Below are 26,791 nucleotides of genomic sequence, written 5' to 3' on the forward strand. Positions count from 1 at the left end.
TGAGTTTAATACTGCATTTATTTGAACGGTTGACCTATGCAAAATCCATCGCAGAGCTATCACGGACAGTCAGACTTAGAGTGACAGCATTGTTTATAATTGGTATAAATGATTACTGACGTACATGATTTAGCAATGAAGTTACAGAATGCATATTGAAATGCTGGTGATATGCAGTATGCATACTTTGCGTACGGGCAGGAGCACCACTGCAAGTACATTCTTTAAAATGTCTTTTGGTTTGAATAAATGACAGAATGCTAACTTTTAGGTTTATTCAGGAGTTGTGAATTAAACCGCTGCAGCAGCTTCACACACAAATCTTTTCTTTTCAAAACAGAAAGCATCCGTCCAGAAATCCGTCTCTCCTGCTGGATGTCCCAGACTAGCACAGTCTTCACCGGCTTCATCTTCTTTCGTCCAGTTATCAGGCTCACTGATTCCATTCTCTCGTTTCATCCAGAATCTAAAGAACCAAAAAAACCCAAAAAGCTTCTGTTTGGTAGCAACATGCTATTACCTTCATGTATTGTTAGTTTCAATGCAGAGGTTGTATTGTCAAGATTAAAGAAGTTCTTACGTTACTGAATCATTAAGTGGCTGGTTGTTCACCCAAAACCAGTGTCCCTCAGTGTCCAAATCATTCAGACCAATCCAGTGAGTCACTTTAACTTTAGAGGTAAGAAAATCCTGATGAAGAAAAAAAAGGTTATTGTCTAAGACCTCCGGGGGGTGAACTGGGGCTAAAAAGATTACATATTCTTTTTATGTCACATTTGTTAACAATATCGAGTAGATTTAGGTGTTTAGGTGGTACGTTATTTTAAAACGTAATAAAGCATTAAGCTTAGCGCCAGTCACTCGAAATTTCACATCAGAACTACCATGATTTGTGTAAAACCAAAGTAATAAAAACATCCCACTGAGCAAATTACGTCCAGAAGACGTCTTTTTGAGGTCTTGTCTCAGGTTGAAAAGACGTCCACTGGGGGGCCAGAATGAAAGTTTTTATGACGTCTTTTTTTGACGTCTTCTGGACATCCGATATAGACGAACACACAGAATCACCAAAGGAGAAAAATCACAATTTTTAAGCCACCATCGTGGAGATGAGTGTTTGCTTTAGTTGGACTCTTGACCCTTGCCTTATTAATATTAAAGTTTGTTTGGGCTGTAACTGAGTCATAACAGCCAGACAAGTAAAGAGAAATGATCAGGTGGTGTTGGTTATGGACTCACATAATCGTTATTTGACCTGAATCACTGAACTCATGAAGAGCCCAATCTCTGAATTAGATTTATGTTATTGATTACAGCATCACTGTGATTCTACAGCAGAAGATCAGCTTTATCAATATAATATAAAGGATTTCACATGGTAAAAAAAAAATTCACAGACATCAAGAATCAGCCTGTGAATCTCAATGACGGTGACAAGCAACATATTCTGATCAACAGATCAACTCTGAACATTAGAAAACAAGCTACTAAAAAGTCACATAAACAGAACAAAATAAAATATGAGAAAAAAGGAAATTACTAAGACAATTAAGCTCATAATTTATTCATGCAGCAATGCATGATGGGAGCCATGGATGAATTTTGATTGGTGGCTCCCAGAATGCACTGCAACATGCTTTGTCATGGTCACCACTGTTGAGATTCACGGGCTGATTCTTGATGTCTGTGTATGCCTAAAATTAATACTTTTTTTTTGTTCATCACACCTTTTCTGAAATCATTTGAATCATATTGTAAAAGCTGATCTTGTGCTGTAGAATCACAGTGCTGCTGTAATCAATAATGTGAATCTAACTCAGAGATTGGGCTCTAGATGAGTTCAGTGATTCAGGTCAAATAATGGTTATGTGAGACCATAACCAACACCTGATCATTTCTCTTTGCTTGTCTGGCTGTTATGACTCAGTTACAGCCCAAACAAATTCTAATATTAATAAGGCAAGGGTCAAGAGCCCAACTAAAGCAAACACTCATCTCCACGATGGTGGCTTAAAAATTGTGATTTTTCTCCTTTGGTGATTCTGCGTGTTCGTCTATATCGGATGTCCAGAAGACGTCAAAAAAAGACGTCATAAAAACTTTCATTCTGGCCCCTCAGTGGACGTCTTTTCAACCTGAGACAAGACCTCAAAAAGACGTCTTCTGGACGTAATTTGCTCAGTGGGATACCATATTGATGTTCATCCGTTTCCGAAAAAAGAAAGTTTTAGCGCCATTCAGTGGACATTTCACGAAACGTACATGGCATGATGTATTTCCGTTTTGCAAAAATGTTCCAACGGTACATTTTTCTGAGCCTGGGCTAACTTGCATAAGAATATAAGCCTAACACAATACGCTACAATAGATTTGCTGCTGAAGAAACATTTCTGATTATTATCAATATTGAAAAAAATTGTGCTGCTTCTTTTTGTGGAAAACGTGATACACTACCATTCAAAAATCTGGGGTAAGTGTCAATAAAGACGCTTATAATTATTCAGCCTAGGCTCATTTGATTGGCCATCTCAAACATTTCGACATTGATGAGCACTTTTAAAGGGGACCTATTATGCCCCATTTTACAAGATGTAAAATAAGCCACTGATGTCCCCAGAGTGTGTATGTGAAGTTTTAGCTCAAAATACCCCATAGATAATTTTTTATAGCATGTTAAAATTGCCACTTTTTGGGGGGTAAGCAAAAACGCCATTTCAGTGCGGTCCCTTTAAATGCAAATGAGCTGTTGCGATCAGCCTAAGAGGGCGGAGCTTCAAGAGCTCATTCTCGGTGTCAGGATTCAGTCAGGACGCACTATAATGTCAGAAACTGCAAATACATGCTACATGGAGATAGAACAGGTATAGTTTAGTTCAATTATGGTTATAACTTATATTGTCTTCTTCCACTATATTAGTACAAGCCTGTTGTACCGCACCCCGTTCGAATGATGGCCAAATGATTGTGAAATGTGTGAAATGATTCGTGCAGACATAATTGAATTTCGGTGGCGTTGAGGGAGCATTTTTTTCGAAAACAAAATGAATCCACCTCATCTTCAGCAGCTCAGATTTAGGGAGTAAATGTAGAGAGCTATGTGGATTAATCCATCCAGCTACAGAATGGGAGACATTCTTGTCAATGCAGCAATGGCGGACTGTATACAACTCGCTGTGAACTCGCTCAGGGCGGTTCAATGTTAAAATGGCAGTGTCTGTCAACATTCGTGGGTGGGGCCTGTGGCTAATGTGACGCCACATTACCAGGGATCTGGAAATGGCTTGTTCAGAGACACTGCATATGATTTATGGGGATTAAAAAAAAAGGAGTGGTTGGATTTTTATCATTATAGGGTGGTTGTGTACACACACTGCCAACACACAATTATAGCCAAACACCATGCAAAAGTGAATTTTGCATAATAGGTCCCCTTTAAAAGTCTAAGCATGCTAAATTGATAAGATTTTTTTTTTGCCTCAAGTGGGCTGCGCGGGACATTCATCTGGGCTGTTGGAAGGATAGGCTATGTAAATTTACTATAATTCATTCTTTATGCATTGCCTGCAGCAATGGGCCGGCCCACATTGTACAGCGGCTCACCAGGAAAACTCCTGGTGCTCCAGATGGCCAGTCCACCACACCAATAAGGTTTGGAGCATAGAAATAAATAGCTTAATATTTAAAGTCATTGAGAAAACAAAATTGACTTGATAGAATATGCCCCGATTAATCAAACTAAATAATGGTTTATTTTTAGTAATCTTTAAGCAACAATTTCACTAGAATGTTGCCTAATAACATGATGCTCCACTGCTGAAACTACTTTGTTTTTTAAGCTGAAATTTGACGTTTGTATCCCTCCATGCCATTTTCAGTCAGTGAATGAGCCGCACCTGGTTTCTTCAAAAGTCTCTTGTGGTGAACAAGATGTTAACTTTGACCCAATCTTTTGAGACCATCAGAGATTTCTATCAGAGATCTTTCCTGTTTCACTTCTGCTTTAGTTTATTCTTAAAGCTTGGCATTGTGTACTGCATAAATTGTCACTTATGACAAATTGTTTGCGATGTTTCTAATTTCTATAACTTTTTTCTTCATGTTTAGCTAAAAATAGATAATTTTACATAAGTAAAAGGAGGTATGCAGAAGTATATGAAGTGTTGAACTGCATAACACACCTGCTCTGCTTGGCTGTTTATGATCACTAGATGTCCTCCTAGAGTCACACAGTGATCTCGACTCTGTGTCCAGTTCATCATGACCGTAGAGAAGTAGTAACACTTTCCCCCAAAATGAATCCAGTGGACAGAACAAAGTGCACAACCTGTGCTGTCTTTTGAGAAAGAGGTAGTGACAATTCAATTATTCAATTGTTTCAGACTCATTAAATGTCTTTTAACTTTGCACGAGGCTCAAATCTTAATACGTACGATTTAATCTGTTCAGCTTTCTAAGTGTCTCCTCATGCTGTTTTTGGAGCGCATCAAACTGTTCTTTGTAATCTGAATGACAAGGTCAAAAATAAACACAGTCAGGATGAAAATGATCCATTCTGCAGACCATTATACTCTTGAAGTTAATCAAAATTTGGTTCAGTGTGCAGAAATTGTCTAAACTTGTGTCATGGGTGTGAAAGTGAAATGCAGTCTGGTGTAGTTGTCTGTAAGCCATGACTAGTACAGAAACAGTTATGAAAAGGGAGAAAACAAATGGATGGGGAAAAAACAAAAAAAACAAAACAAAAAAAAAAACGACTGACTCATATTTACTGAACAGAAAGAACTGAGATGAAATGCATTGGACATAAACTGGTTCAGCATGCACTTTGTCCAAGCCTTTTTGTATGTATGAATCTGAACGCATCATAACTTACTGGTGTAGTTGGTTTTAAGTTCCTCAAGCTCTCCTTCCATGACTGGTACAGAAACATGAAGACAATGGTGGAAAAAAGAAAACAGACAGTCACTCACATAATTATTTGTCTTTGTGCAGAGTTAATGAAGCATGTTGCTGTACTGGTTGCATGAAACAAATTTTACTCACTTGTGCCGTTAGTTTGCTGGGCAGACAGTTTCACTGAAACACTGGTATCTGATTAAAGGTGAAACATAAGCAGTAGCACTGATATAACTTTGGTAACACTTAGGCAAGACATTCACTATTACAGTTTTTCCTAATTGATTTGACACATTTCTCCAAAGTAATGTACACACAGTGATCTAAACCAAACGGTTCATCTGCAAAATAAAGTACTGCATTTTTTTTTTCTAGTAATGCATTTATTAAAAGTAAATAATGTTGATGTTGAAAAATTCATGGTAAACAAAAGATTGAAACCAAACTATTTTTTACTGTAAGCATTTGTGGTTGTGAATACAGTATTACACAGTATGAAAGAAAAGAAATACATCCACCATGTGTAGTTATACAGAAACAATGATTGTGTTTGAAAAAGGAAATCAAGATACTGTTACATTGTTGTGTTACATAGAGAATTGTGTGCTGTGTTTTGCAAAAAGTGTTTTGTGAAATTGAAAACTGAGTCAAAGACTGGCTTTGCAGATTTGGATGTTCTGATGAGTGTCAGGTTTCAGAAACTCTGACAAGTAAATATTGTGTGTAAGCAGTTGTTGCAGTGGTTCAGTCTGAGTAAAAAAAAAAAAAAGAAAATTATATATCTCTCAATTAAAGCATCATCTATTTTTTTCCTGTCAACCTTTGGCTGCACTACAGGATATGATGACGCTATCATTCATTGCCCCCAGGGCATCCAAGATGTAGGTGACTGTCCAACTGCGTTCAGCACTCGTTTTATTAAGGTCTGATCGCGCTCTGACAACGGCAGTGATGTCTCGCGCTTATACTTCAATGAGTGCTAGACATCACTGCCGTTGTCAGAGCGCGATCAGACCTCACTAACTTAGTGCTGAACACAGTTGGACATAGTGGTGTTTTAGAGGTAAAAAAAAAATGATTTAAAAAAAAAAAAACGGTTTCTCTCACAAACTGATCGTTTCGTGTCTTAGGACATCAATGTGTCGTCACGAGCCGCAGGGTTTAATTTGGATTTGTCTAAGCAAGTTTTATTTACTCTTATAAGTTCCCATTCACTCCCATTATTTGACTGACAGACAGCAGCAGTTAAAAATCATCATTTGTGTTCTACTGAAGAAAAAAAAAGTCACCTACATCTTGGATGCCCTGGGAGTAAGCAGATAAACATCAAATTTTCATTTTTGTGTGAACTATCCCTTTAAACCATTCAAGCGCGATAAGTCACAAAAAAGAAAATCTGTACTAGCACACTGTCTGTTAAGCAGCCATTGAAACAATTTTTGCCATTAAACATTTAAAATAAACTGTCTTTATGGTTTTTTTTTCTGCATTTTTGGAGATTCAATGTGAAAAATATTACAATTAAAATATTACAAACTAATGTTAGGTGTGATTTATCACAGTTAATTACAGAAAAGTGTCATTGATTTTTATTTGAATCGATTGACAGCTCAATATATACTCACACAGTATCCCTAGAATACAGAGACCTCCAAGAGCAAAAACAAGACAGAAGGCTAAAAAAATCAGAAGAACTTTAGTCCACTTAGGAGGATGAACTTCCCTCTTCCTTTCTTGATCTTTGTTGGAGTTACCTGAGGTCAAAAATTGTATGAGATGTTATTTCTAATCTCTGTCAAGATCTAGCAAAGAGTGAATGATAAACCGGGCTTTATATATGGTGAGCTAATGACACTAATGAGACACAGGTGAAAACAATAATGGAAGATGAGTCCAGGCAAAGGATAATGGCAAATTAAGTCTTTATGGAAATGGTGAAAGTCCTTGTTGGAGCGCCCCCTGGTGGCTTTCACGGGCAATCCAGCTGGTGATCATGACAACTTTTTCCAACCAGACATTTTTTTAATTGTGTTCTTGTCCTGAGAACTCAGTTTTGAAGTTACATTTAATTAAAATACCTTCAGTTGACTCTTGTCTTAATGTTTGCCAGTGTATTTTAATTGTGATCATTGTTACTCAAAATATATAAAATAAATGTACTGAAAGTTTAGTTTGAAGAACAGAATTCACATGTTAAAATCTTAAGAGTTTCAAACTGGATGTTTGAAATAAAACATACAAAACGATAAAGATCTTGTGACAGCTACGCCTGTGAGACTCCTATCCCCTCATGATAGATGAGAAAAATTATATTACTGTTCTTCACAGCATCTTGAGAACATCAACACTTATAGTCGATACACCGGAAGTCAAATGGTCAACTTCACACCAGTTCTCACATCACTGTTGCTTTAGGCAGTATATTTAACCACATTAATTCACGCTTTTGGCAGAAGCTTTTATCCAAAACAGCTTATATTGAGTTTAACATTGCATGTGAACTCTTTCTTCTTTCTGAATCAATGACCTTGATGTTAGTATCATGATCTGCTGTCTGAGCTACAGGGAAGACATAGCTTTTTATTTTTTATTTAAATGACAGTGTTGAGAGCATTTGATTCCCAGGGAACACATGAATGGAAAAAATATTGAATGCAATGTAAGCTGCTTTGAACAAAAGAGTCTGCCAAATGTGTAATTGTTGAATAAACATGCAATCTTAAAGATGAATGCTCCAAACGGTGGTTTTCATAGCGATGCCATAGAACCATTTTAAGTCCCTCAAACAACCTTTATGTGAACAGTTATTAAAATAACCCCCCCCTTTTTTTTTCTTAGTGTGAAGAACATTTTTCCAATATAAAGAACCTTTTGTGGAATGGAATGATTTCATGAATGTTAAAGGTTATTTATGGATCCATCAATGCCAATAAATAACATTTAGAATTAAGAGTTTAAAAATGAAAACTTTAAACAGCATTACTACAGTGTTAAATTGTTAAAATAGAAATGAATGCATACCGATATCATCCCGGCCTTTACTTTTGAATTGAGAGCGGTTTTCATCTGATGCAACTGTAGAAAGTATGAAATCAGTATTTTCATAGATTGAATCCATTTCATGAGTCTGAAAGAAGACGTGTCTACTGAGACTTGAGTGCTGCTTGAGTTTGTTCAGAACAAGGAAGTCACATAAAATGTAGTTCACATTTAATACAAACAGGAAATTAAGAGGTTATGAGTATGAATACTCATACTCATACAGATCAAGCAACTAATAATTCATGTTTGAATATAATGAGATATAGTCTCTCAAATAAGGTATAATTATATGAATTTGAGTTCTACAAGAGAAAGGATGGTGGCAGAAGCATCACAATCGAGATATACTGCTCTGTCTTAAAACAGCATAAAATGTCTGTTGCTTCACTCACCCTAATATTAAAGGATTAGTCCACTTTTAAATAAATTTTTCCTGATAATTTACTCACCCCCATGTCATCCAAGGTGTCCATGTCTTTATTTCTTCAGTCGAAAAGAAATTAAAGTTTTTGATGAAAACATTCCAGGATTATTCTCCTTATAGTAGACTTGAATGGGCACCAAACAGTTGAAGGTCATAATTAGTTTCACTGTTATATACTATTGAACTAGCATATTGCATATAAAAATTAGTTCAAACTTTGACCTGTGGAGGGCAGTAATACGCTTAGCAGTGTCTACACTGCTGGAATTCAAATAGAGAAGAAGAAGAAGAGAGCTAGTTCAAGATGAGCATTTCTGGTTAAAACTTACATAATTTTCAATTTTTTTCAGAAAATGACCGATGGTTTCACTATAAGACCCTTATTTCTCATCTGGGATCGTGTTGAACAATTTGAAGCTGCAGTGAAACTAATTTTGACCCTCAACTGTTTGGTGCCCATTGAAGTCTACTATAAGGAGAATAATCCTGGAATGTTTTCATCAAAAACTAAAAAATTTTTCGACAGAAGAAAGAAAGACATGGACATCTTGGATGACATGGGGGTGAGTAAATTATCAGGAAAAGTTTATTTAAAAGTGGACTAATCCTTTAAGCAGCAGCAGATCATGACACCTTCTAAAATACTCATTTGACTGCCATTCAGAGGTAGTTGTGCGTTCCGACACTTTTTTTTTTTTCAATCATTATGTAAATGATCATAGTATAGTTGTCAGGCGCTGTAAGCTGCAGTAAGCACAACAATATTCAAAAGGAGTATAATAGTAAATTCCACTAGGAACACGTAGGAGAATCACAGGGGTAAAGCTCAGGAAATAACCACGCTTAACATAAACAATACCACACCACGAAACAAACCGAGGGCTTTAGAAGGGAGAGTGATCAGATGAACAGAAACAGGTGTGTAAACTAATTAACAACCAAGGAATCTAACTAGTGAACACAAGCAAACCAGAACAGGGAAAACAGAACCAAAACAGAACATGTTACAATAGTATGTCTCATCATCAGATTTGTTTTTAGAGGTGTGAAATGGATTATTTTTTAAGGTCTGCTGCCTTTGACATCACAGAGTTTGGTACTATCTGTGGTTTTTGCAAACTATCACTTAAATATCATATTGACTTCTTATTTCCAGCCATATTGTAATTAAGAAGGTTGAGGGGAAATGCTCTGACATTTCATTTCACATTGTTTTGTTGTTAAACCTTATGACTTAAAATACATGGCTGTCAAAAGATTAAATTTAAATTTAAATAATTTAAAACAATTCAGCAGATTTTTATGAAACACATCCAGCTTCTTTTTAAGAAAACAAAACAAAGTACATTTTTTTTGTTTTTTTTTGTAATATAACATAACGGTGTATAAAGACTATGGACAGATATATTCCTGCAGCCTTGCTCTTTTACTCATATGTTTCTACAAGACTTTACCCTTTTTTCATCCTCTCAGATGTCTCACCCAATCAAACCAAAATGCAAAATAACTTATTAGCCATTTATTGAACTTTACTCTTTTACATACTCTTTTATCATTAAAATGACTTACGATTACAAATGATGAACTTCACAAGCATTATTGATCATACTAGATTCTTCAATAAAGCTGTAGAGGAAGCTGCATTACTGACCTCTTGTGGAGAAAAGAGAAGTGACAGGCAAAAGCTGCATGTAAAAATGCAAAATTATTAGTGATTAAATTCTGTATTGTTTCTCACACAAACCTAATATGGCTTCATGGGACTAAAAATATATGTAGTTTACATTACATTTACATTATTCATTTAGCTATAGCACACAGGTCTTATTTAAAAATACTTATTTTAAGTATATACTTATTTTAAAAATGCCAGACAAATCACAATCGGATACATTTCTCTGAAGAAGACATGCTGTTTTTCTTTTCCCTACATGTGCATGTACAAAATAGACCTCTTTCATTACATATCACTGTTTCTTTGCACAGATGAAGTTCAGCTTGTAATTGCAAGAAACATCAAACCAATTGTTTAAACCGCTGACATGAGGTTTCACAATACCACAGTCCTCTCCATTGGGATCTTCTACTCTCCAGTCATCAGGTTCACTTTTCTGAGTATTCCTCTCGTACCAAAACCTTCAATAGCAGAAACAGGCAGTCAGTGTTAAAACCATATTCTTCCTTTCGATAATATTTTGAATAAAACCTAGCTGTAGGTTTTGTAAAACAGGGGTTCTCAGACTGTTTTGGGGCCAGTGGGGTAGAAAATTATAACAGTGATTAAACCCAAAGTTAATGTGGGTGGGAGTAATGAACACAATATGTTTGTTTTGTTGGTCCCCATCTGTAAATATGCATGTTTTAATAATACAGCATTTTCTAGAAAATAAGTTGTACCTGAGTAGTCACATTGGGTCAAACATAAATTGTTGAGATTTAAAAAGACAGAAATCGCATCAGTGTATCAGTCACATTTTATTATTATTCCAAAACAATGTAAAATACTGTTAAATACGACAAAAGGTTTACAAATATTATAAACATGTATTTTATTTCCCCCTCACTCAACAACTTGAAATCCTTTAAATGTAATTATATTCGGAACAAAACAATAATAAAATATAAACAGCCTATAAAATAAATAATTCATGTTCTATTTTCTGACGTCAGGAAATTAACATAATGCTTGGTATTTTAATGTGACCTGGTATAACAAGATTTTTTTCTCCCCAAATCCTCACGTCTCTTTCCAGGTTTAAAATGTAATTGTCTCCCCTTTTCACTTCTAATCCCTATTAATAGTGTTTACTGGAATGCTTCTAAAGCAGCTAAATACAATATTTATTGTCAGTCAAAAAATTATTATCAGTCACTTATTAACACTCAATGTTCCAGTTAATAAGCATTTTTGATTAAGGCAGTATGTTATATTACAGTGATTAACACGTCCGTAATATTGCTGTGGACATAATCAGGGGTTATTCATGGTCTGTTGTGGTAATTTGTTAATGCTTTTAAACTTTTAAACTTTTAAATTTCCTTTTATGTTTGATTGTTGAAGGGTGAGTAGAATAATGTTGTCTCAAACATTGTTTTGAAAATGATTATTATTGCATTCATATATATATATATATATATATATATATATATATATATATATATATATATATATATATATATATATATATATATATATATATATATATCTACATAGATAAAAAAAATTCAGAGTTCTTACTGTACTCCAGTTTCAGTGAGAGTTTGGTTATTCACCCAAACCCAGCGTCCTTCAGTGTCCAGATCATTGAGACCAATCCAATACCAGTCTTTCATTTTAGAGATCAGAAACATCTAATTGAGAAAAGGCATATAGTTCATAATATAAAGCTACAAATTCAGTGGAGAGATGTGATGTTGTAATCCTTTTCTCTAAACTCTACACATAAAGCCACAAAACACACACACAACATGCAAAACATCTCTTGCAAAAGCAATCGCTTAATTCAAAATTATTTTAACTATCCTAAAAAGGGTGTTTTTGTATAGTAACTCTACACGTAACCCATCAAATGATTTGCCATATACACATCAAACTATACACACAGATGATGAAAGAAAATGTATAACACTACTATCTTTTGTCTTTTGCTTGTTCACTGTGCAGTGTCATGCACAAGTTTGTCATATGTGCACAAATACACTGTATATACAGTATGTATGCACAATTGTTGCACAGTTGATGATTTTTACAGTTGAACTAAATCAACACCGATCTGATTTGAGCTAAATAATGACACTGTTGGCTTGTTAGAGTTGATTTACAGCAGAATTTGAATGTGTTTCTATTGTGAAGCTGCTTTGAAACTGTCTGTATTGTATAAAACGCTATAGAAATAAAACTTACAATTTACTTCTATATTCAGTTTATATTTACAAAAATAAACTACAATGCAGGGGTGAAAATTTTATTTGTTTCTCAAAACATTGAGTTTTGATTTCTAAGCGATATCAGATTAGGTATATTTACACTTTAAACAAATGAATTATGTTTAAGTGTTGTCATACATGATCACTGGGTGTAGATAATAGGGGAAATGATTGTGGTATTTAAATGGCAGTGATTTCTAAATTTGCAGTTTTGCAGACTTAGTCTCAAGATTATGTACATGAGTGAATGGTTTCACTGAGTGGGCCTCTACCACTTTTATTATGTAAGCAATTTTTAAAAAACTGTAAAACATTTTTGTATATTAAACCAGTTTATTTGGTTCAAATACAGTTCTTTGATTTGACGCACATCCAACATCAGTTACTTCAAGATTTCTTAGTCTTACCTGTTCTGATTGGCTGGTTATGATCACCAGATCAGCTCCTTTTGAAACACAGAAAGCACGACTGCTCAACCAGTTGAGTTTATGAGAGCTGAAGAAGTACAACTTTCCACCCCAAGCTGTCGAGATCGTTTCACAGTCCGAAGACTGACCTGTAAATGCAGAAATAAAAAGCATATAGAAAGGATCCATACTTCAGATCGTGACTCTCTTTGAAGTTAAAGGGTTAGTTCACCCAAAAATGAAAATTTTCATTAATTACTCCCCCTCAAGTTATTCCAAATCTGTTGTAACAGTTCTATGTTGAATTTACTGTTAATTTAGTTCTTTTCCTCAACACTAGAGGGCAACGTCCTCAGGTATGAGGGTGAGGACACCAATATAAGCAGAGAGGAAATTAAGTTAAGGAAGTGTGGTAATACGAAATCGGGGTGTTTCAAAGCCACTGGAAGGCAAGGTTCTTTACATGGAAATGACATAGTGAGTCTCAAACACCATTGTTTCCTCCTTCTTAAGTAAATTTGATTTTTGCAAAAGACCTCTGAAGAACAGGCAAATCTCAACATAGCACGGACTGTGATGCAAGAGTCGGGATCATTAATATGTACGCCCCCAACTTTTGCATATGCCAGCCCATGTTCAAGGCATTAGACAAGCCAGTATTAACGTCTGGAGCAGCACAGAGCCCGCAGACTATCAACAGACTTTATGCAGGTAAGCAAGAGAGGACAACAGCGAAAAATGGCAGATGGAGCAATAATAACTGACATGATCCATGATATCATGATATTTTTTAGTGATATTTGTAAACCGTCTTTCTAAATGTTTCGTTAGCATGTTGCTAATGTACTGTTAAATGTGGTTAAAGTTACCATCGTTTATTACTGTGTTCACAGAGACAAGAGCCGTCGTTATTTTCATTATTAAACACTTGCAGTCTGTATAATGCATAAACACAACTTCATTCTTTATAAATCTCTCCAACAGTGTGTAATGTTAGCTTTAGCCACGGAGCACAGCCTCAAACACATTAAGAATCAAATGTAAACATTTTGAGGGTTATATTAGCTGTGTGAACTTTGTTTATGCAATGTATTATAGAGTTGCAAGCTAGGGGGCGGGGAGCGCGAGCATTTAAAGGGGACGCACGCTGAATCGGCGCATATATAATGATGCCCTAAAATAGGCAGTTAAAAAACTGAATGAAAAAAAAAATCTATGGGGTATTTTAAGCTGAAACTTCACAGGGGACACCTTAGACTTATATTACATCTTGTGAAAAAGCATTCTAGGGCACCTTTAAACAGCTTTTGTGGGGAAATAGCTAACCATTTAATTAATCAACAGCCTGTTTGTTAATCTTCAACATGTTTTACACTAAACAATACTTCGTTGGGAACTATCTGTTGAGTATTAATTGACTGAGTCATCATGCCAATTGCTGGTTTTGGAGTGCTTTATTTATTGTCAACAGCCAAACAATGCTGGGATCACTAGTTTTTGTAGAATGCAATCATAGACTGTAAAAAAAGATGGACGACACAACGCCGCTTCCTTCCATTGTAATGAACTGAATCAAAGAGCTTAGAACCCAAGAGGCGACACTTTGATATTTTTTGGGCAACAGCCACAAGATGGCGCTCCAGTAGCGTGGCCGCCATTATGGGGTGAAAATACTAACTGTACCGTAGAATCCTTCACATCTTACACACCCAAAATCGGTGGATTTCACTGCCGAATCAGAAGTGCAATAGAACAGTTTTTTAAATTAAGTCACCAATAAATTGTATGGCTCCTACAATAAATGTTGTATTGTCTGTCTTATATATGTTTTATTTGACCAGTTGTGGAATCCAACCATTCAACCATTTGAGGTAACGTAGATAGCCTACTTTATTGAATATTTTCATTTTATGCAACTTTACACATTTATTAATAGTAAATTAATAATTGATAAATTTAATATCATCATGTTTAAAGTGAACAATATATTTCAGACCTAGTAGAGTAATAGTAATAATATCTAGGTCTAAATTGAAATAGGCTATATTGTACATTTTAATGGATCACGCTACAAACATAATGATCTTATAATTCATGATGCATTGCTGTGTCAGTTATCACATAATTCACACTTTTGGACACTTTTGCTTTAACGGACATTAGACAACACTGCAAAATCAAGCTGTTATATTCATATATTTATTGTCCAACATTCCCAATTTTTCTAATGCATGTCCTTAATTTAATTTCATATGTTGGTAATAATTCAGTGTTTATGAGCCTTTTAAAGAATTTTAACCCAAACTGACTGGGTTTCTAGAGAGCAAAGGTTTTGTAAAAAAAAGTGGAAGATTTAAACACGTGTGTAAAAAGGATTTGATGATCACTAGTTATAGTATTTTATTCTGTGTTGTCATCATTCAGGTTGGATTTCAGCTTTAATGTAAGTTTTTTTTTTTTTTTTTTAAAAAGCAGCTGATATTGCCAAAGAAACTAGTGGGCTGCCGACTCGCTTTCACCCCAAAATGGGGAAATGCAGGGCTGCTGCTGGGCGCTGGTGTTGCAGTGGAACTGCCAGATAACGATCACCTGCTTTTTTCCCGACATGGTAACATTAGGCGTGTTATCTTAACTAATAACATTTATTAATCAGCTTATAAAGCCCACATTTAACTTTACCGAAAAAAGTTCAGTGATCCATCAGATCCTGTAGGTCGGTTAGTACAGTTTACTGATGAACAAGTCATTTTGTCAGTGTGAAATAACAAAGAAATCGAAAATTAATAGTTATATATCTTTAATCTCCCCTCGAAGTTCTAACAGTCCTCAGAGAAGCTGTCAGTCACAACTGTCAATCATAACGACACGCCCCATTTCTATAGCATCAAATTGCTAGCTGAAATCAAACTTATCACAAAAACGAACAATTGAATATATATCAGCGTGATAACAACTACCTTAAAGGTGCTCTAAGCGATCCTGGGCGGAGTAACTTCCTGTTGACATTCGAAGTGTTGTCAAACAAAACAGAGGCTAGCTAGACCCTCCCTCCTCCTCCCCCTCCCCTCCATGCTTTCTGAAACAGTCATGAACGCGCATTTAAAATAATTCTTGTCGGTTATTGGCTGGAGCGTGTTTATTATGTTTCGTGGTCCAGGCTGCACCAGTTTGTTTTTATTGCCGTTTTCGGAGCTTGTGGCGACTACAGAGACCGCGTTTTTTTTACAGTGTGTTCAGGGGACAGGCAGCTAGCGGATAGTGAGGAGATGTTTGCTGTATGTGACAAAAAATGTTTTGGCCTAAAAACGCGTGACATCGCTTAGAGCACCTTTAAATTACCAAAACCATATTTCGGAAAAATTTTATTTGAAGCATAATTTATTTTTTTGTTTTCACTCATTCCTGTTCATTTGCATTGAGAGGGTGAGGTTTATGACCTGTACTGCATCCAGCCACCAGGGGGCGATCAAAGAGGCAGCAGCTTCACTTTTCAGGACGTATGAGGCACACCCGTATGCACTTCATTGACTGCTTTGAATGAACTGATTTGTAAATATTACGGTTAGGGGGTGAAAAGAGACTGTCCTCAAAAAAAAAAAAACACCCAATAGGTCGTATTCCAACCACATTATTACGATCTATATTTACGTTTTAAAATCATGCGCCCTCTAGCTGGCGTAAAAATAATGACAGTGTCGTGTTACGTCTGTCATCATGAAATGACGTTGACTGTTGTTACCAATCAAAATGCGTGTTCATTTAAATGCAATGTGTGGACTTTTTACACCATTCGTCCTATTTCCATTTAGCAAAAAATCTTTTTTTTATTAACGACTACACCCACCCCATCCCTAAACCTACCCTTAGTGATTTATAGTGCATATACACTTTATGAGCACATGTGTTCCCTGGGATCGAACGTATGATCACACGATCACATGATTGCATATTGTTATATATTGCAATGCTCTGCCAATTGAGCTACACGAAACCCGAGACATGACGCAGATAAAAGGAGACTGTTATCCAAAAAAAAAACGACCCTATAGGTCGTTTTTCAAGCACCTTATTCCCTGCGTTCCATTCGGAGGGGCTCATCCCTATGCCCTAATCCCTTCAAAGGGTTTACCCTCCGGAGTGAGAGCTTCGAAGGGATGTAGGGGTCAAAAAAACTCTTTTTTTGGAACGCACTTCTGTGTCATCTTAATCAATCCATCAATCAAGGAAGATAGATTGTGCAAGCTGCGCCATTTGTTTAACTTTAGTTTATATATTTATTTTTGGTTTATCGCATCATAATGTATATTGTGTCTATATATTTGAAACATTTGAATGGACTGATAAAGGGAGCTGTAAAGTATTTTTGTTGAAGTACAATGTCGTTTTGACCATAATAATGTACTAAATCTAACTCGTATAAATATTACAGTAGTATAGAAAAATACATTTATAGGTAAAATCGAGCCTCCTGTACCCATTCTGCAACAACAGACAACTTCCCTGTGCAAAGGATCATGGGGGCCCAAAGTGTCCATCAGTTGTACCCTTTGAAATCCTTCACTCCAAAGGGCCCTTTGAAGTGGCCAGTTTTGAGCACTTCAGTTTGGAACAACCCTTCAATATGGCGGCCATGATTGTTTTCACTCCGAAGTGCCCTTCGGAGGGCGATATATCCCATTTGGAACGCACCGATTATGACTTATATTTACATTTTAAAGTCATGCGCCCTCTAGCTGGCTTAAAAATAATGACAGTGTCGTGTTACGTCTGTCGTCATGACATGACGTATGACTGTCATTACCAATCAAAATGCTTGTTCATTTAAATGCAATGTGTGGACTTTTTACACCATTTCTCCTAATTCCATTTAGCAAAACTCATTTTTTATTTACGAATACACCCACCTCACCCCTAAACCTACTCTTAGTGATTTATATACACTTGCATATACACTTTATGAGCACATGTGTTCCCTGGGATCGAACCCACAATCGCACGATCATATGATTGCATGTTGTTATTGCAATGCTCTGCCTATTGAGCTACACAAGACCTGAAATATGATGCAGATAAAAGGGAACAATGCATTGAAATGAAAGTGTCCTGTTGTCGATAGGGGAGCAACTTTAGTAAACGCTCCTATGGGTCATGTTTCAGGGAAGTGACAAACGACCTATATAGGCGTATTGGTTGGAGAACATGTTGGGTGAAAACAGATGTTTGTGTGTGTGAAGATTGCTTGTTTGTACTCACTATGATTCTTTAATATATTGGTATCAAAAGCTCAACCATTTGAATCCCACATTTTTATTGTGTCTTTCTTTAAACTGAGGTTTAGGAAAGTTTATTACGCCGCAAAACTTTCGTTCATCTTCAGAACACAGATAAAGATCTTTTTGATGAAACCTGAGAGCTCAGACATGTTGCGTTACACATGAGAATGAACTTCATTGGTTCTTGCATGTGTTACGGAATTGTGTAATTTTGTATGTTATGTTTTTATTCTGTATATTGTGTTTATTTGGTTTATTTTCTGTTATTGCTATTTCTGTGTGTGTGTTCTCTTTGCTCTGCTGGTGTTAAGTAGGATATCCCGTAATCAGTTGCGGGATGGCTCCACCTCTCTCTGCCGGGATTGGATTATGACGACTGACTGAGGCTTTAAAACCATCTTTTCCGCTTCCTGAAGTTGTGCTGTTGCGATTCCGGGCCGGTCGCACTTCTTCTCTCTCCTCTCCAGCTGCCAGACTGCCATTACACATTGTGCATTATTTTCGATTCTGTTATATTCTTTTCTTTACAGTGATGGTGTTCTTTAGGGTTGACCTGCCCCCTTTTTTTTAAATTATGTTCGCTCTGTTTTTGTTAGTCTAGTTAGGGTAATTTGTTGTATTTTGATTTTGATATTTTGAGGGAAGTTATTTTGGATATTTTTGTTTATTACCCGTTTTGTTTGTTATTTTGGGTCTTGGGTCTTCCTGAAGTTTATGCACCCACTGGTTTATGTTATCCTGGAAATTCTCAAATGTTTATTTACTTTTCTTTTCTTTCATCTTAAAATGTTAATCGTTTTTCTTGGACCTTGAATACAGTGGATTCTTTTTGGTCTGACGACTGGGCAGGGGGAGACATTTTTCTTTATTTTTTAATTTATTGCGATTTAATCTAGATGGATCATAATACATGCATCAAGCAAAAATGCTTGTGGTTCCGTTTACCACAAAAGATGTGTGAGCTGATGAATGTTTATATGTGAATGAAAGCCTAAATTCAATTTGTTCATCATATAAACTGATTGTGTGTCTTCAGAAAATTTGGACTAAACCGCTCAATTTATATATGGATTAGTTTTACGATCTCTATGAACTTTTTGATGCATCAAAGTGGTACTTGTGTAGCTGTCTATGGGGGGACAGAAATCTCTCAAAAAGATCTTCATTTGCATTCCAAAGATGAACGAATGTCTTGGGTTTGGAATGACATGAGGGTAATTAATGACATCATTTTCATTTTTGGGTGACCTAACCCTTTAATCTCAGACTGTTTCATTGTGCAGAAATTTTGATACAACACCTAAGCCATCTAAAAGAGAATGAGCTCACCTTCGTAAAAGGACAGTTGTTCTCGAACTCTGGTGTAGTTAGACATAAGTTCCTTAAGCTCTCGTTCCATGGCCGGTACAGAAGCAGCTGTGAAGAAAGGGGAAAAAACAAGTTGTTGAGACTAACTTGTATTTCCTCAACAAACAAAACTGTAATGAAATGAAATTAATAAATTAAAACAGGTTCAGAATTATAAATAGCACCTGTTGGTCTTTGTATGAATCTAAAAACTAATATATGTAGCAAATTAGTTGAATAATTAATAATAACTCGTTATAATTAATTATAAATATTTGGATCAGCTAATCGAAATAACTTCATGTAGCTGAATTAATATTACAATCAATTAATCTGTTTGTCCAGTGAACACTAAGTATTGATCATCTATCAAATCCTCCATGGCCACAGGAAAATAACTCTTTCTTAGCATGTAGCTGTGATCATAATCATTAAATTGGCATTGGTTTATAAGCAGATCAGAATCAACTTGCAAGAATGTGCACAAAAGTTTTATATAACTAAATCACGAACACACAACTAATCTAAACAAGCACATGCACACAAATCACGCACACATGGGAAATGAGAAAGTGGAAGTGAAACCGTAACATAACAGAGATATAAAAAAGAGTCATTTAACCGCTGAAAGAACCATCAGTTTCTCACTATAGAGCACCTTTCTTAACAAAGGGGTTGATAACTTAATACTAAATCGCTGTTTAGTGTTCAAATGTACGATACTTGCAATTGCCTTAGCTATTGAAGAGCGTCTGGATATGCAGTCTCGGGAGAAATTCTTGATGGTTCTGTCCAATGTTTCTTCCGCACCGAATGAAGAAATGATGACGAACTTGCACTGTTAATTTGACTCTGTTGTGGATCGAATAAGTTGCGCATGGCTTGCCTTTGAGTTTTGGTTTGACCAATGAGAAAGGTGCAATTTCTCAAGCTGGAATGTTCCTTTGTTGTTTGTTGAGTCATTTTCATGATTGGAGTAAGTGGGCAATTTGTTTAGATTTATATAAATGTAAATTTGTTTACATTTATAAATATAACAAACACACACTGCATTCTATGAGAAGGTGATCACCAAAGTGTGAATCATTAAACAATAGGAGTTTGATAGGAGACACAACCTAGATGGGCTACATTACATCTAGTAGTACAATCTAGTAGTTCTATCATCAGGCATGTATAACACCATACAATATAAAAGACAATACACAAACAGTAATAACACACAAAATGTCCTGGGGGAAATGCATGTTCATTCATCAGACATAGTTGTCAATGAATTAGTGGGAATGATTCCATTTCTATTAGACTGCATGTCTGTATCTTTGTATCTTGTAGCCTGTACTGTTCTGTCACTGAAAACAATCAATGTCCCGAGTGTCTTGAAGTGTATGAGTGAAGCAAAAGGGCTGATAATTCTCAGTGGGGAAACCAGACATCACAGAGGGGTTGTGAAGATTAAGTGGAAGAGTGTTGTGTTTGATCAGTCCAGTCATTACACATAACTTACCGTCTTTAGTGCGGAGATGTTCTCTAACTCTGGTGTAGTTGTCTGTAAGTTCTCTCACCATGACTGGTACAAAGACAATTATGAAGAAAGGGAGAAAACAAGTGGTTGGAGAAATGTGTTCAAAATGTGTTGAAATAAGTTGAAGGGTTTAATCAAAACCAGTTCAAGCTGAAACTAACATAACTTACTGTCTTTAGTGCGGAGATGTTCTCTAACTCTGTTGTATTTGTCTGTAAGCTCTCTCACCATGACTGGTACAAAGACAGATATGAAAAAAGGGAGAAAACAAGTGGTTGGAGAAATGTGTTCAAATGACAGAGTTGTATTTACTGGAGAAATAAAAAAAAAAGAAAAATTAGTTGAATGAAATCTGAATTAGAAAATAGCTGCATGCACTTTGTTTAACTCTGGTGTAGTTGGCTGTAAGTTCCTGAAATTCTCTTGCCGTGACTGATACAGAAACAAGTTGACAAATTCACTTATGAAGTCATTAAAGAATTAAATTCATTTTACTCACGTGTGCTCTTAGTCTCCTGGGCAGACAGTTTCACTGAAAGCCTGGCATCTGATTAAAGACAAAGCATAAGCATTATAGCAGTGACATATCTATTTATACTCAAAGAATTAATATTATTATTTATTTATTTATTTATTTATTTATATTTTGCTTCTTGTTAAATTTACTTTGTTAAAATGACCTAAAGCAACACATTCTTGGAAATTGTGTCACAATTATGTTTAATGCACTTAATGCACATAATTAACATAATTAAAGTTAACATAATCATTTTGTTTTGGGACTGCGTGAATAATTGGATCTGCATTTCCCAGCATGCTTTGCATGGGACTGCATCAGGAGAGTAAATTTAACAAATAATTGTTATATTGAGTTTTTCAGTAAAAATGTTTCAGTTTTCAGCTGTTACAAATATATGCAATAAGGTCAGCTGCAAAAATATCTGTCCACGGGTTATCACAAATCTTTCACTGCATGTCTTTAGTAAATCCTGACAAATTTACTTAGTTTTTTAATGCCAAAATAGAGTTTTCACTGATCCAAGCTGTTAGTATGGCCTTTAGTGCACTATTGCTGAATAGAAAAGAGTCAAGTTCGGAACAACATGAGGATGAGTAAATGATTAAATGATGACAGAATTTTTATGTTTTGGGTGAACAATCCCTTTAAATTTATTCAAGTTAATATGTTTGTTCACCAAAACAGTATTTGTTTAAATGAACTTGTTAATTTTGAATTAATTGAACAATTTATTAACATCTGTCTATCTACACAAGGGGTCGGCATGGCACGCGGAGGGTAATCGTTGGCATGTGATCACAAACGAGAGATGTGTATTTCATTCAGATAAAGTTCCTCACCTGAATACAGATCTACATTTTGAGGTAATCATTCCTCATAGTAACACAGCTTGTTTTATTAAGTTAAGGAGGTGTGTTAACATCACGTGCCCACAAGTTGAAAGCTTATTGTTTGTTCCGCTACACAATTAATGCTATAAATTTTGGAGATATTCAATCAAGAATATTGAGTCCTATTAAACATTTCACACACATCAAAATGACTGTGGTGCATGTGGAAAGAGGGCATTTTTTTCACATTCCAGATGAAACTGGACAAAATGCATATGGGTATTAAGGCTACACATGTAAATTTTACTCTTCCTAAAATGGTAAATACTAAACATGCGAGAGCGTGTTATAACAGCTCCTGGTATATGAAAGCCCTACTGCAGCACACATCACCGCAGAGGAGTAGCTGAAGCATCTCTTCAGCAACCAGATGTGCAAACTGCCACAAATGATACTGAAAGTTCAGCGTCACATCCTGAAGATCAACATCAGAGCTATTCTTAATAATTATCCAAACTCAACTGAACTCAGCCGATCTGAGAAATTGAAATTGACAATCATTTCACTGTATGTAATTCACACTTCATGCCAAAATTCTTAATTAATAAGTAGTAATAAGAAGTAGTCACGCAGTCAACAATTGATTTAAATGTCTAACATCATTACATTTCTTTCTAACATCATTAAATTTTTTACTACAAATAAAACTAAAAAAAAAAAAAAAATGGTTATTGAACCATGGTAACCACAAATTAACCATGGTTTTGCTAACCATATTTTAACCATGGTATTTTTTAGTAAAACTGTGGTAATACAAATGTTAACAATTCATGAAAAAACATGGTTACACTTTTATTATAATAAAACCATGGTTAATTTTCGTAAAGGGTGTGTATCAGTAAAATTAATTTCTAAATGTAAATTTAACAGGTATGAAATATGATCAATAAGATAAAAACACAGTTAATGAGAAAACGAGCACTGGACTGTGACAGGTTTGTTGGGAAATGCATAGCTACAACGCACAAACGTACTCCCTCGTCTGCATATTATTTTAAAAGAAGGACCTTCATCCCGCCGTATCAGTCTCACCCATGCTTTCCTCAATTCTTGTGTTGGGAAATCATGTAAACTGAGGCAAGGATGTCGTTGTTTAGAATTAGAGCAGCCAGGTACGCTGCAGTAACATCTGCAAGAAAATTTAGCCATTAGTTTTGATTGAGTTGCGATGGGAACAGAAGCAGCGATACTCTGCTTCACTTACCAGATATAGGAAGTGTGGTATATATATAATATATATAAAGGTCTATTACAGTCTTTGATCTTGAAATCAAAGACTGCAATTGAGATATGAAGAGAAAAGCTCATATCTTGCTTTTTGCATATAGTGTGGGAATTGAAGATTAGATTTATATTCATTTTGCAGAAACACATATGTTTGTTGCAAAGTGTAAATGGAACAGTTTTAACAAAATGGAGAGCTATCCGATCAGTTTAACGCATGAATGACCAGATGCCTGTTGGAAATCTGTTCTTCAATCTTTAATTTAAACATGAAAGAAAAAAGAAAAAAAAACTAAAAAAAAAAAAAAAAAAAAAAACTAAAGGATTTTGACAAATGTAAAACAAATTTTAAGAAAAATTGCTTCAGAAATATTTAAGGTTCTCTATGTTAGCTATTACGATTTTTTTCATATATATGTATCATACATATTTGGGGGTGGCACATTGATTAACTCAGAAACTTAAAAAATGACACTTCATGACAAAAAGGTTGCAGACCCCTGATATACACTGCAATAATCTTTGTTTTATATACATATTTGAATAATAATTTTTATAGTGCATTTTACAAGAAAATACTATTTCAGTCTTTCTGCTTCAAAATTTCACATTTAATTCAATGCATAAACTAATATTAGTTATCAAAATCATAGAGTTATACTCACACAGTGTACCCAGAATACAGAGACCCCCAAGAGCAAAAAGCAGAGAAACAGCCAAAACAATCAGATGAACTTTAGTCCATTTAGGACAGCCTTTCCTCTCATTTTCTTGCTCTTCAGTGGAGTTGCCTGGAAATTTGATGAGAAAATGGCAAACTTTACACCAGTTCAGGCAGCACTGTTTTAAGCAAATGTCTAAATATGTTTTTGACAGATCTACATATTTATAACTTATTGCTTTCAGCATTCCATGTGAACTTTCTGCTTTCTGAACTGATGCTCTAATGTTTTTATTTAAATGACGGTGTTGACAGCGTTCGATTACCCATGACTGCATAATGGATAAAGTAGCATGAATGCAATGTAGGACACATTGGAATTGGTTGTCAAATGTGTAATTGTTGAAAGAACATAAGAAAACCTTTTAGAGTCAGTGCAGTGCTAGAAATAGAAATGAATGCATACTGATATCATCCCAGCCTTACCATTGTATTGAGAGCGTTTTTCACCTGAAGCAACTGTTGAAAGTATGAAACTAGAATTTTGATAGTCTGAATCCATTTGATGAGCTGACAGAAGACGTGTCCGCTGAGACTTTTGTGCTGCTTGAGTTTGTTGAGAACAAGGAAGTTACATAAAATGTCGCTCTTATTAATACAGACAGGAAATAATGATTTTATAGGTCTGAATAACAAATCTAGCAATTATGTGTTTGAATATGTGATAGCCTGCATGATTATATGTTTGTATTCTCCAAGAGAGAAGAATGAGATTGTCTACTATTGCTTTTTTCAGAACAATATTCTCATTTGAAAGCATTTGAGTAGTTGTGCATTTTGACTTTATTTTCTATTGCAAATGTTATATTAATAGCAATAATGTATCATAGTATAGTATAGATGTTTGAGCAATACCAATTTGTTTTGGAGGCTTTTAAAAGTGTGAAATTCTGACCTTGAGTCCTAGCTCAAAATAGTAACTAGGGTTTGATACTGTCTGTGTTCTTGCTGTGTCATCAGCCAATTTTACTGAACTAACACTTATATATCATACTAACTTATTCCCAACCAAGTTGTTCTTAAGAATGTTCAGAGCAGTGGTTTTAAATCCTGGTCCTGCATGAAGACTCACCGCTCTGCACATTGTGTATGTCTCTCTTATTAAACACACCTGATTCAGATCATCAGCTCAATAGGAAAGAGCTCCAAAAAACTGAACTGAATTTGTCAGAAAAGAGTTGCATACAAAATGTTGTGTGTTCCCAGGACCAGGATTGAAAACCACTGATCTAAGGGAAACAGTTTTGCTTTGTTTTGTCAGTCAATTTATGACTTAAAATCTTAGGGCTGTCAAAAGATTAAAATAATTTAGCAGATTTTTATGAAACAAATCCTTTGCAACATAATATAACATAATGATATATAAAACTGACAGATATATTCCTGCAGCATTGCCCTTCACCCTTATGTTTCTACAAGATTTTTTCTGACTAAATGCAGTAATAAAATAGCATAACATTTAGTCATTTATTATTAAAGCGACTTACAAATGATGAACTTCACAAGCATTACTGATCATAGAGCTTTCAATAAAGCATTAGAGGACATTTTATAAGTGACTTCTTATGGAGAAAAGAACAGATTGAAATACAAAGTGACAGAACAGGCAAAAGTTGCATGTTGAAAAAAATGCAAAATTATCAAATTATCAGTGATAAATTCCATTCTGTTTCCCACATAAACCTATAATATGGCCTCAAAAGTCTTGAAATAGGTGTAGCACACTTTACATTTACAGTATTCATTTAGCTATAGCACACACTAAGTATTATAGTTAATTGTTGCTGTTTTTTAGACACAAAACACAGATCTTTTGTAGCATTGATATGAGCAAGCTGCATAAAATGGATAATGTCCTGGTAATATTTTTTATTTTTTTTATTTTTTTTATTTATTTTTTATTCTGAAGATTGAAAGTTGTCATTCTCTTCTCCCAGACTAGCACAGTTCTCGCCAGACAGATTCTGTACTCTCCAGGTTCACTCGGCCCCTCATTGAACCAGAACCTTTAACACACAAACAATCTATGTGTAGACACATTTTTCTTGTTTGCAATAATGTTGTAGTTTAGGTTATCACCATTTTTTTTTTTTTTTTTGTTGGTTCTCAACTTTTCATAAATTCATAAATTCTTACTGTACTCCAGTTTCATTGAGAGTTTGGTTATTCACCCAAACCCAGTGTCCTTCAGTGTCCAGATCATTGAGACCAATCCAGTAGGACACTTTAATCTTAAAGAACAGAAAATCCTAAAGGAGAAAATTTATTTTGATTATGTTACACATCTCATTACATACAAATCAGATGCCAAACTCATGCCGGAAATGCTTCATATACAACTTGGGTTAATAATTTCCTGCAATAGTGCAGATTGAAACTAGTGCAGGAAACAGGTGGTTTTGGTTATGATGTTGTTCAGCTTCTTTCTCTTGAGGTTTACACCAGTGAAGTGCCTAAATATAATAACAGAGAAATATAAAATATTAGGTGTGGCAAGTAAAGATTAATTGCACTTAAGAAGACAGACAAACCCCCACTGCATTCACCTCATAAATCTTCTAAGTTGTTGCCATAATGGCAGTATGTCATCTTTAT

General features: G+C 35.2%; 2 protein-coding genes across 2 annotated transcripts; both read right to left on the reverse strand.

Moving 5' to 3' along the window:
• Positions 1-8,050, reverse strand: LOC125276173 (C-type lectin domain family 4 member E-like). The gene is made up of 8 exons (XM_048203689.1): positions 7,918-8,050; positions 6,522-6,650; positions 5,044-5,091; positions 4,874-4,915; positions 4,431-4,502; positions 4,179-4,333; positions 581-690; positions 1-466 (listed from the first exon to the last, which is right to left on the reverse strand). Exons 1-8 carry the CDS (start codon positions 8,012-8,014, stop codon positions 292-294), a joined length of 828 nt encoding a protein of 275 aa, XP_048059646.1. The 5' UTR covers positions 8,015-8,050; the 3' UTR covers positions 1-291.
• Positions 8,051-9,868: 1,818 nt separating this feature from the next.
• LOC125276165 (C-type lectin domain family 4 member F-like) lies at positions 9,869-24,942 on the reverse strand. The gene is made up of 9 exons (XM_048203675.1): positions 24,623-24,942; positions 24,141-24,266; positions 21,341-21,388; positions 21,012-21,074; positions 20,824-20,886; positions 19,299-19,385; positions 12,697-12,845; positions 11,601-11,713; positions 9,869-10,498 (listed from the first exon to the last, which is right to left on the reverse strand). Exons 1-9 carry the CDS (start codon positions 24,696-24,698, stop codon positions 10,330-10,332), a joined length of 894 nt encoding a protein of 297 aa, XP_048059632.1. The 5' UTR covers positions 24,699-24,942; the 3' UTR covers positions 9,869-10,329.
• Between the last annotated feature and the right edge of the window lie 1,849 nt (positions 24,943-26,791).

This window comes from Megalobrama amblycephala, linkage group LG9 (assembly GCF_018812025.1).
Source record: "Megalobrama amblycephala isolate DHTTF-2021 linkage group LG9, ASM1881202v1, whole genome shotgun sequence".
NCBI lineage: Eukaryota > Metazoa > Chordata > Actinopteri > Cypriniformes > Xenocyprididae > Megalobrama > Megalobrama amblycephala.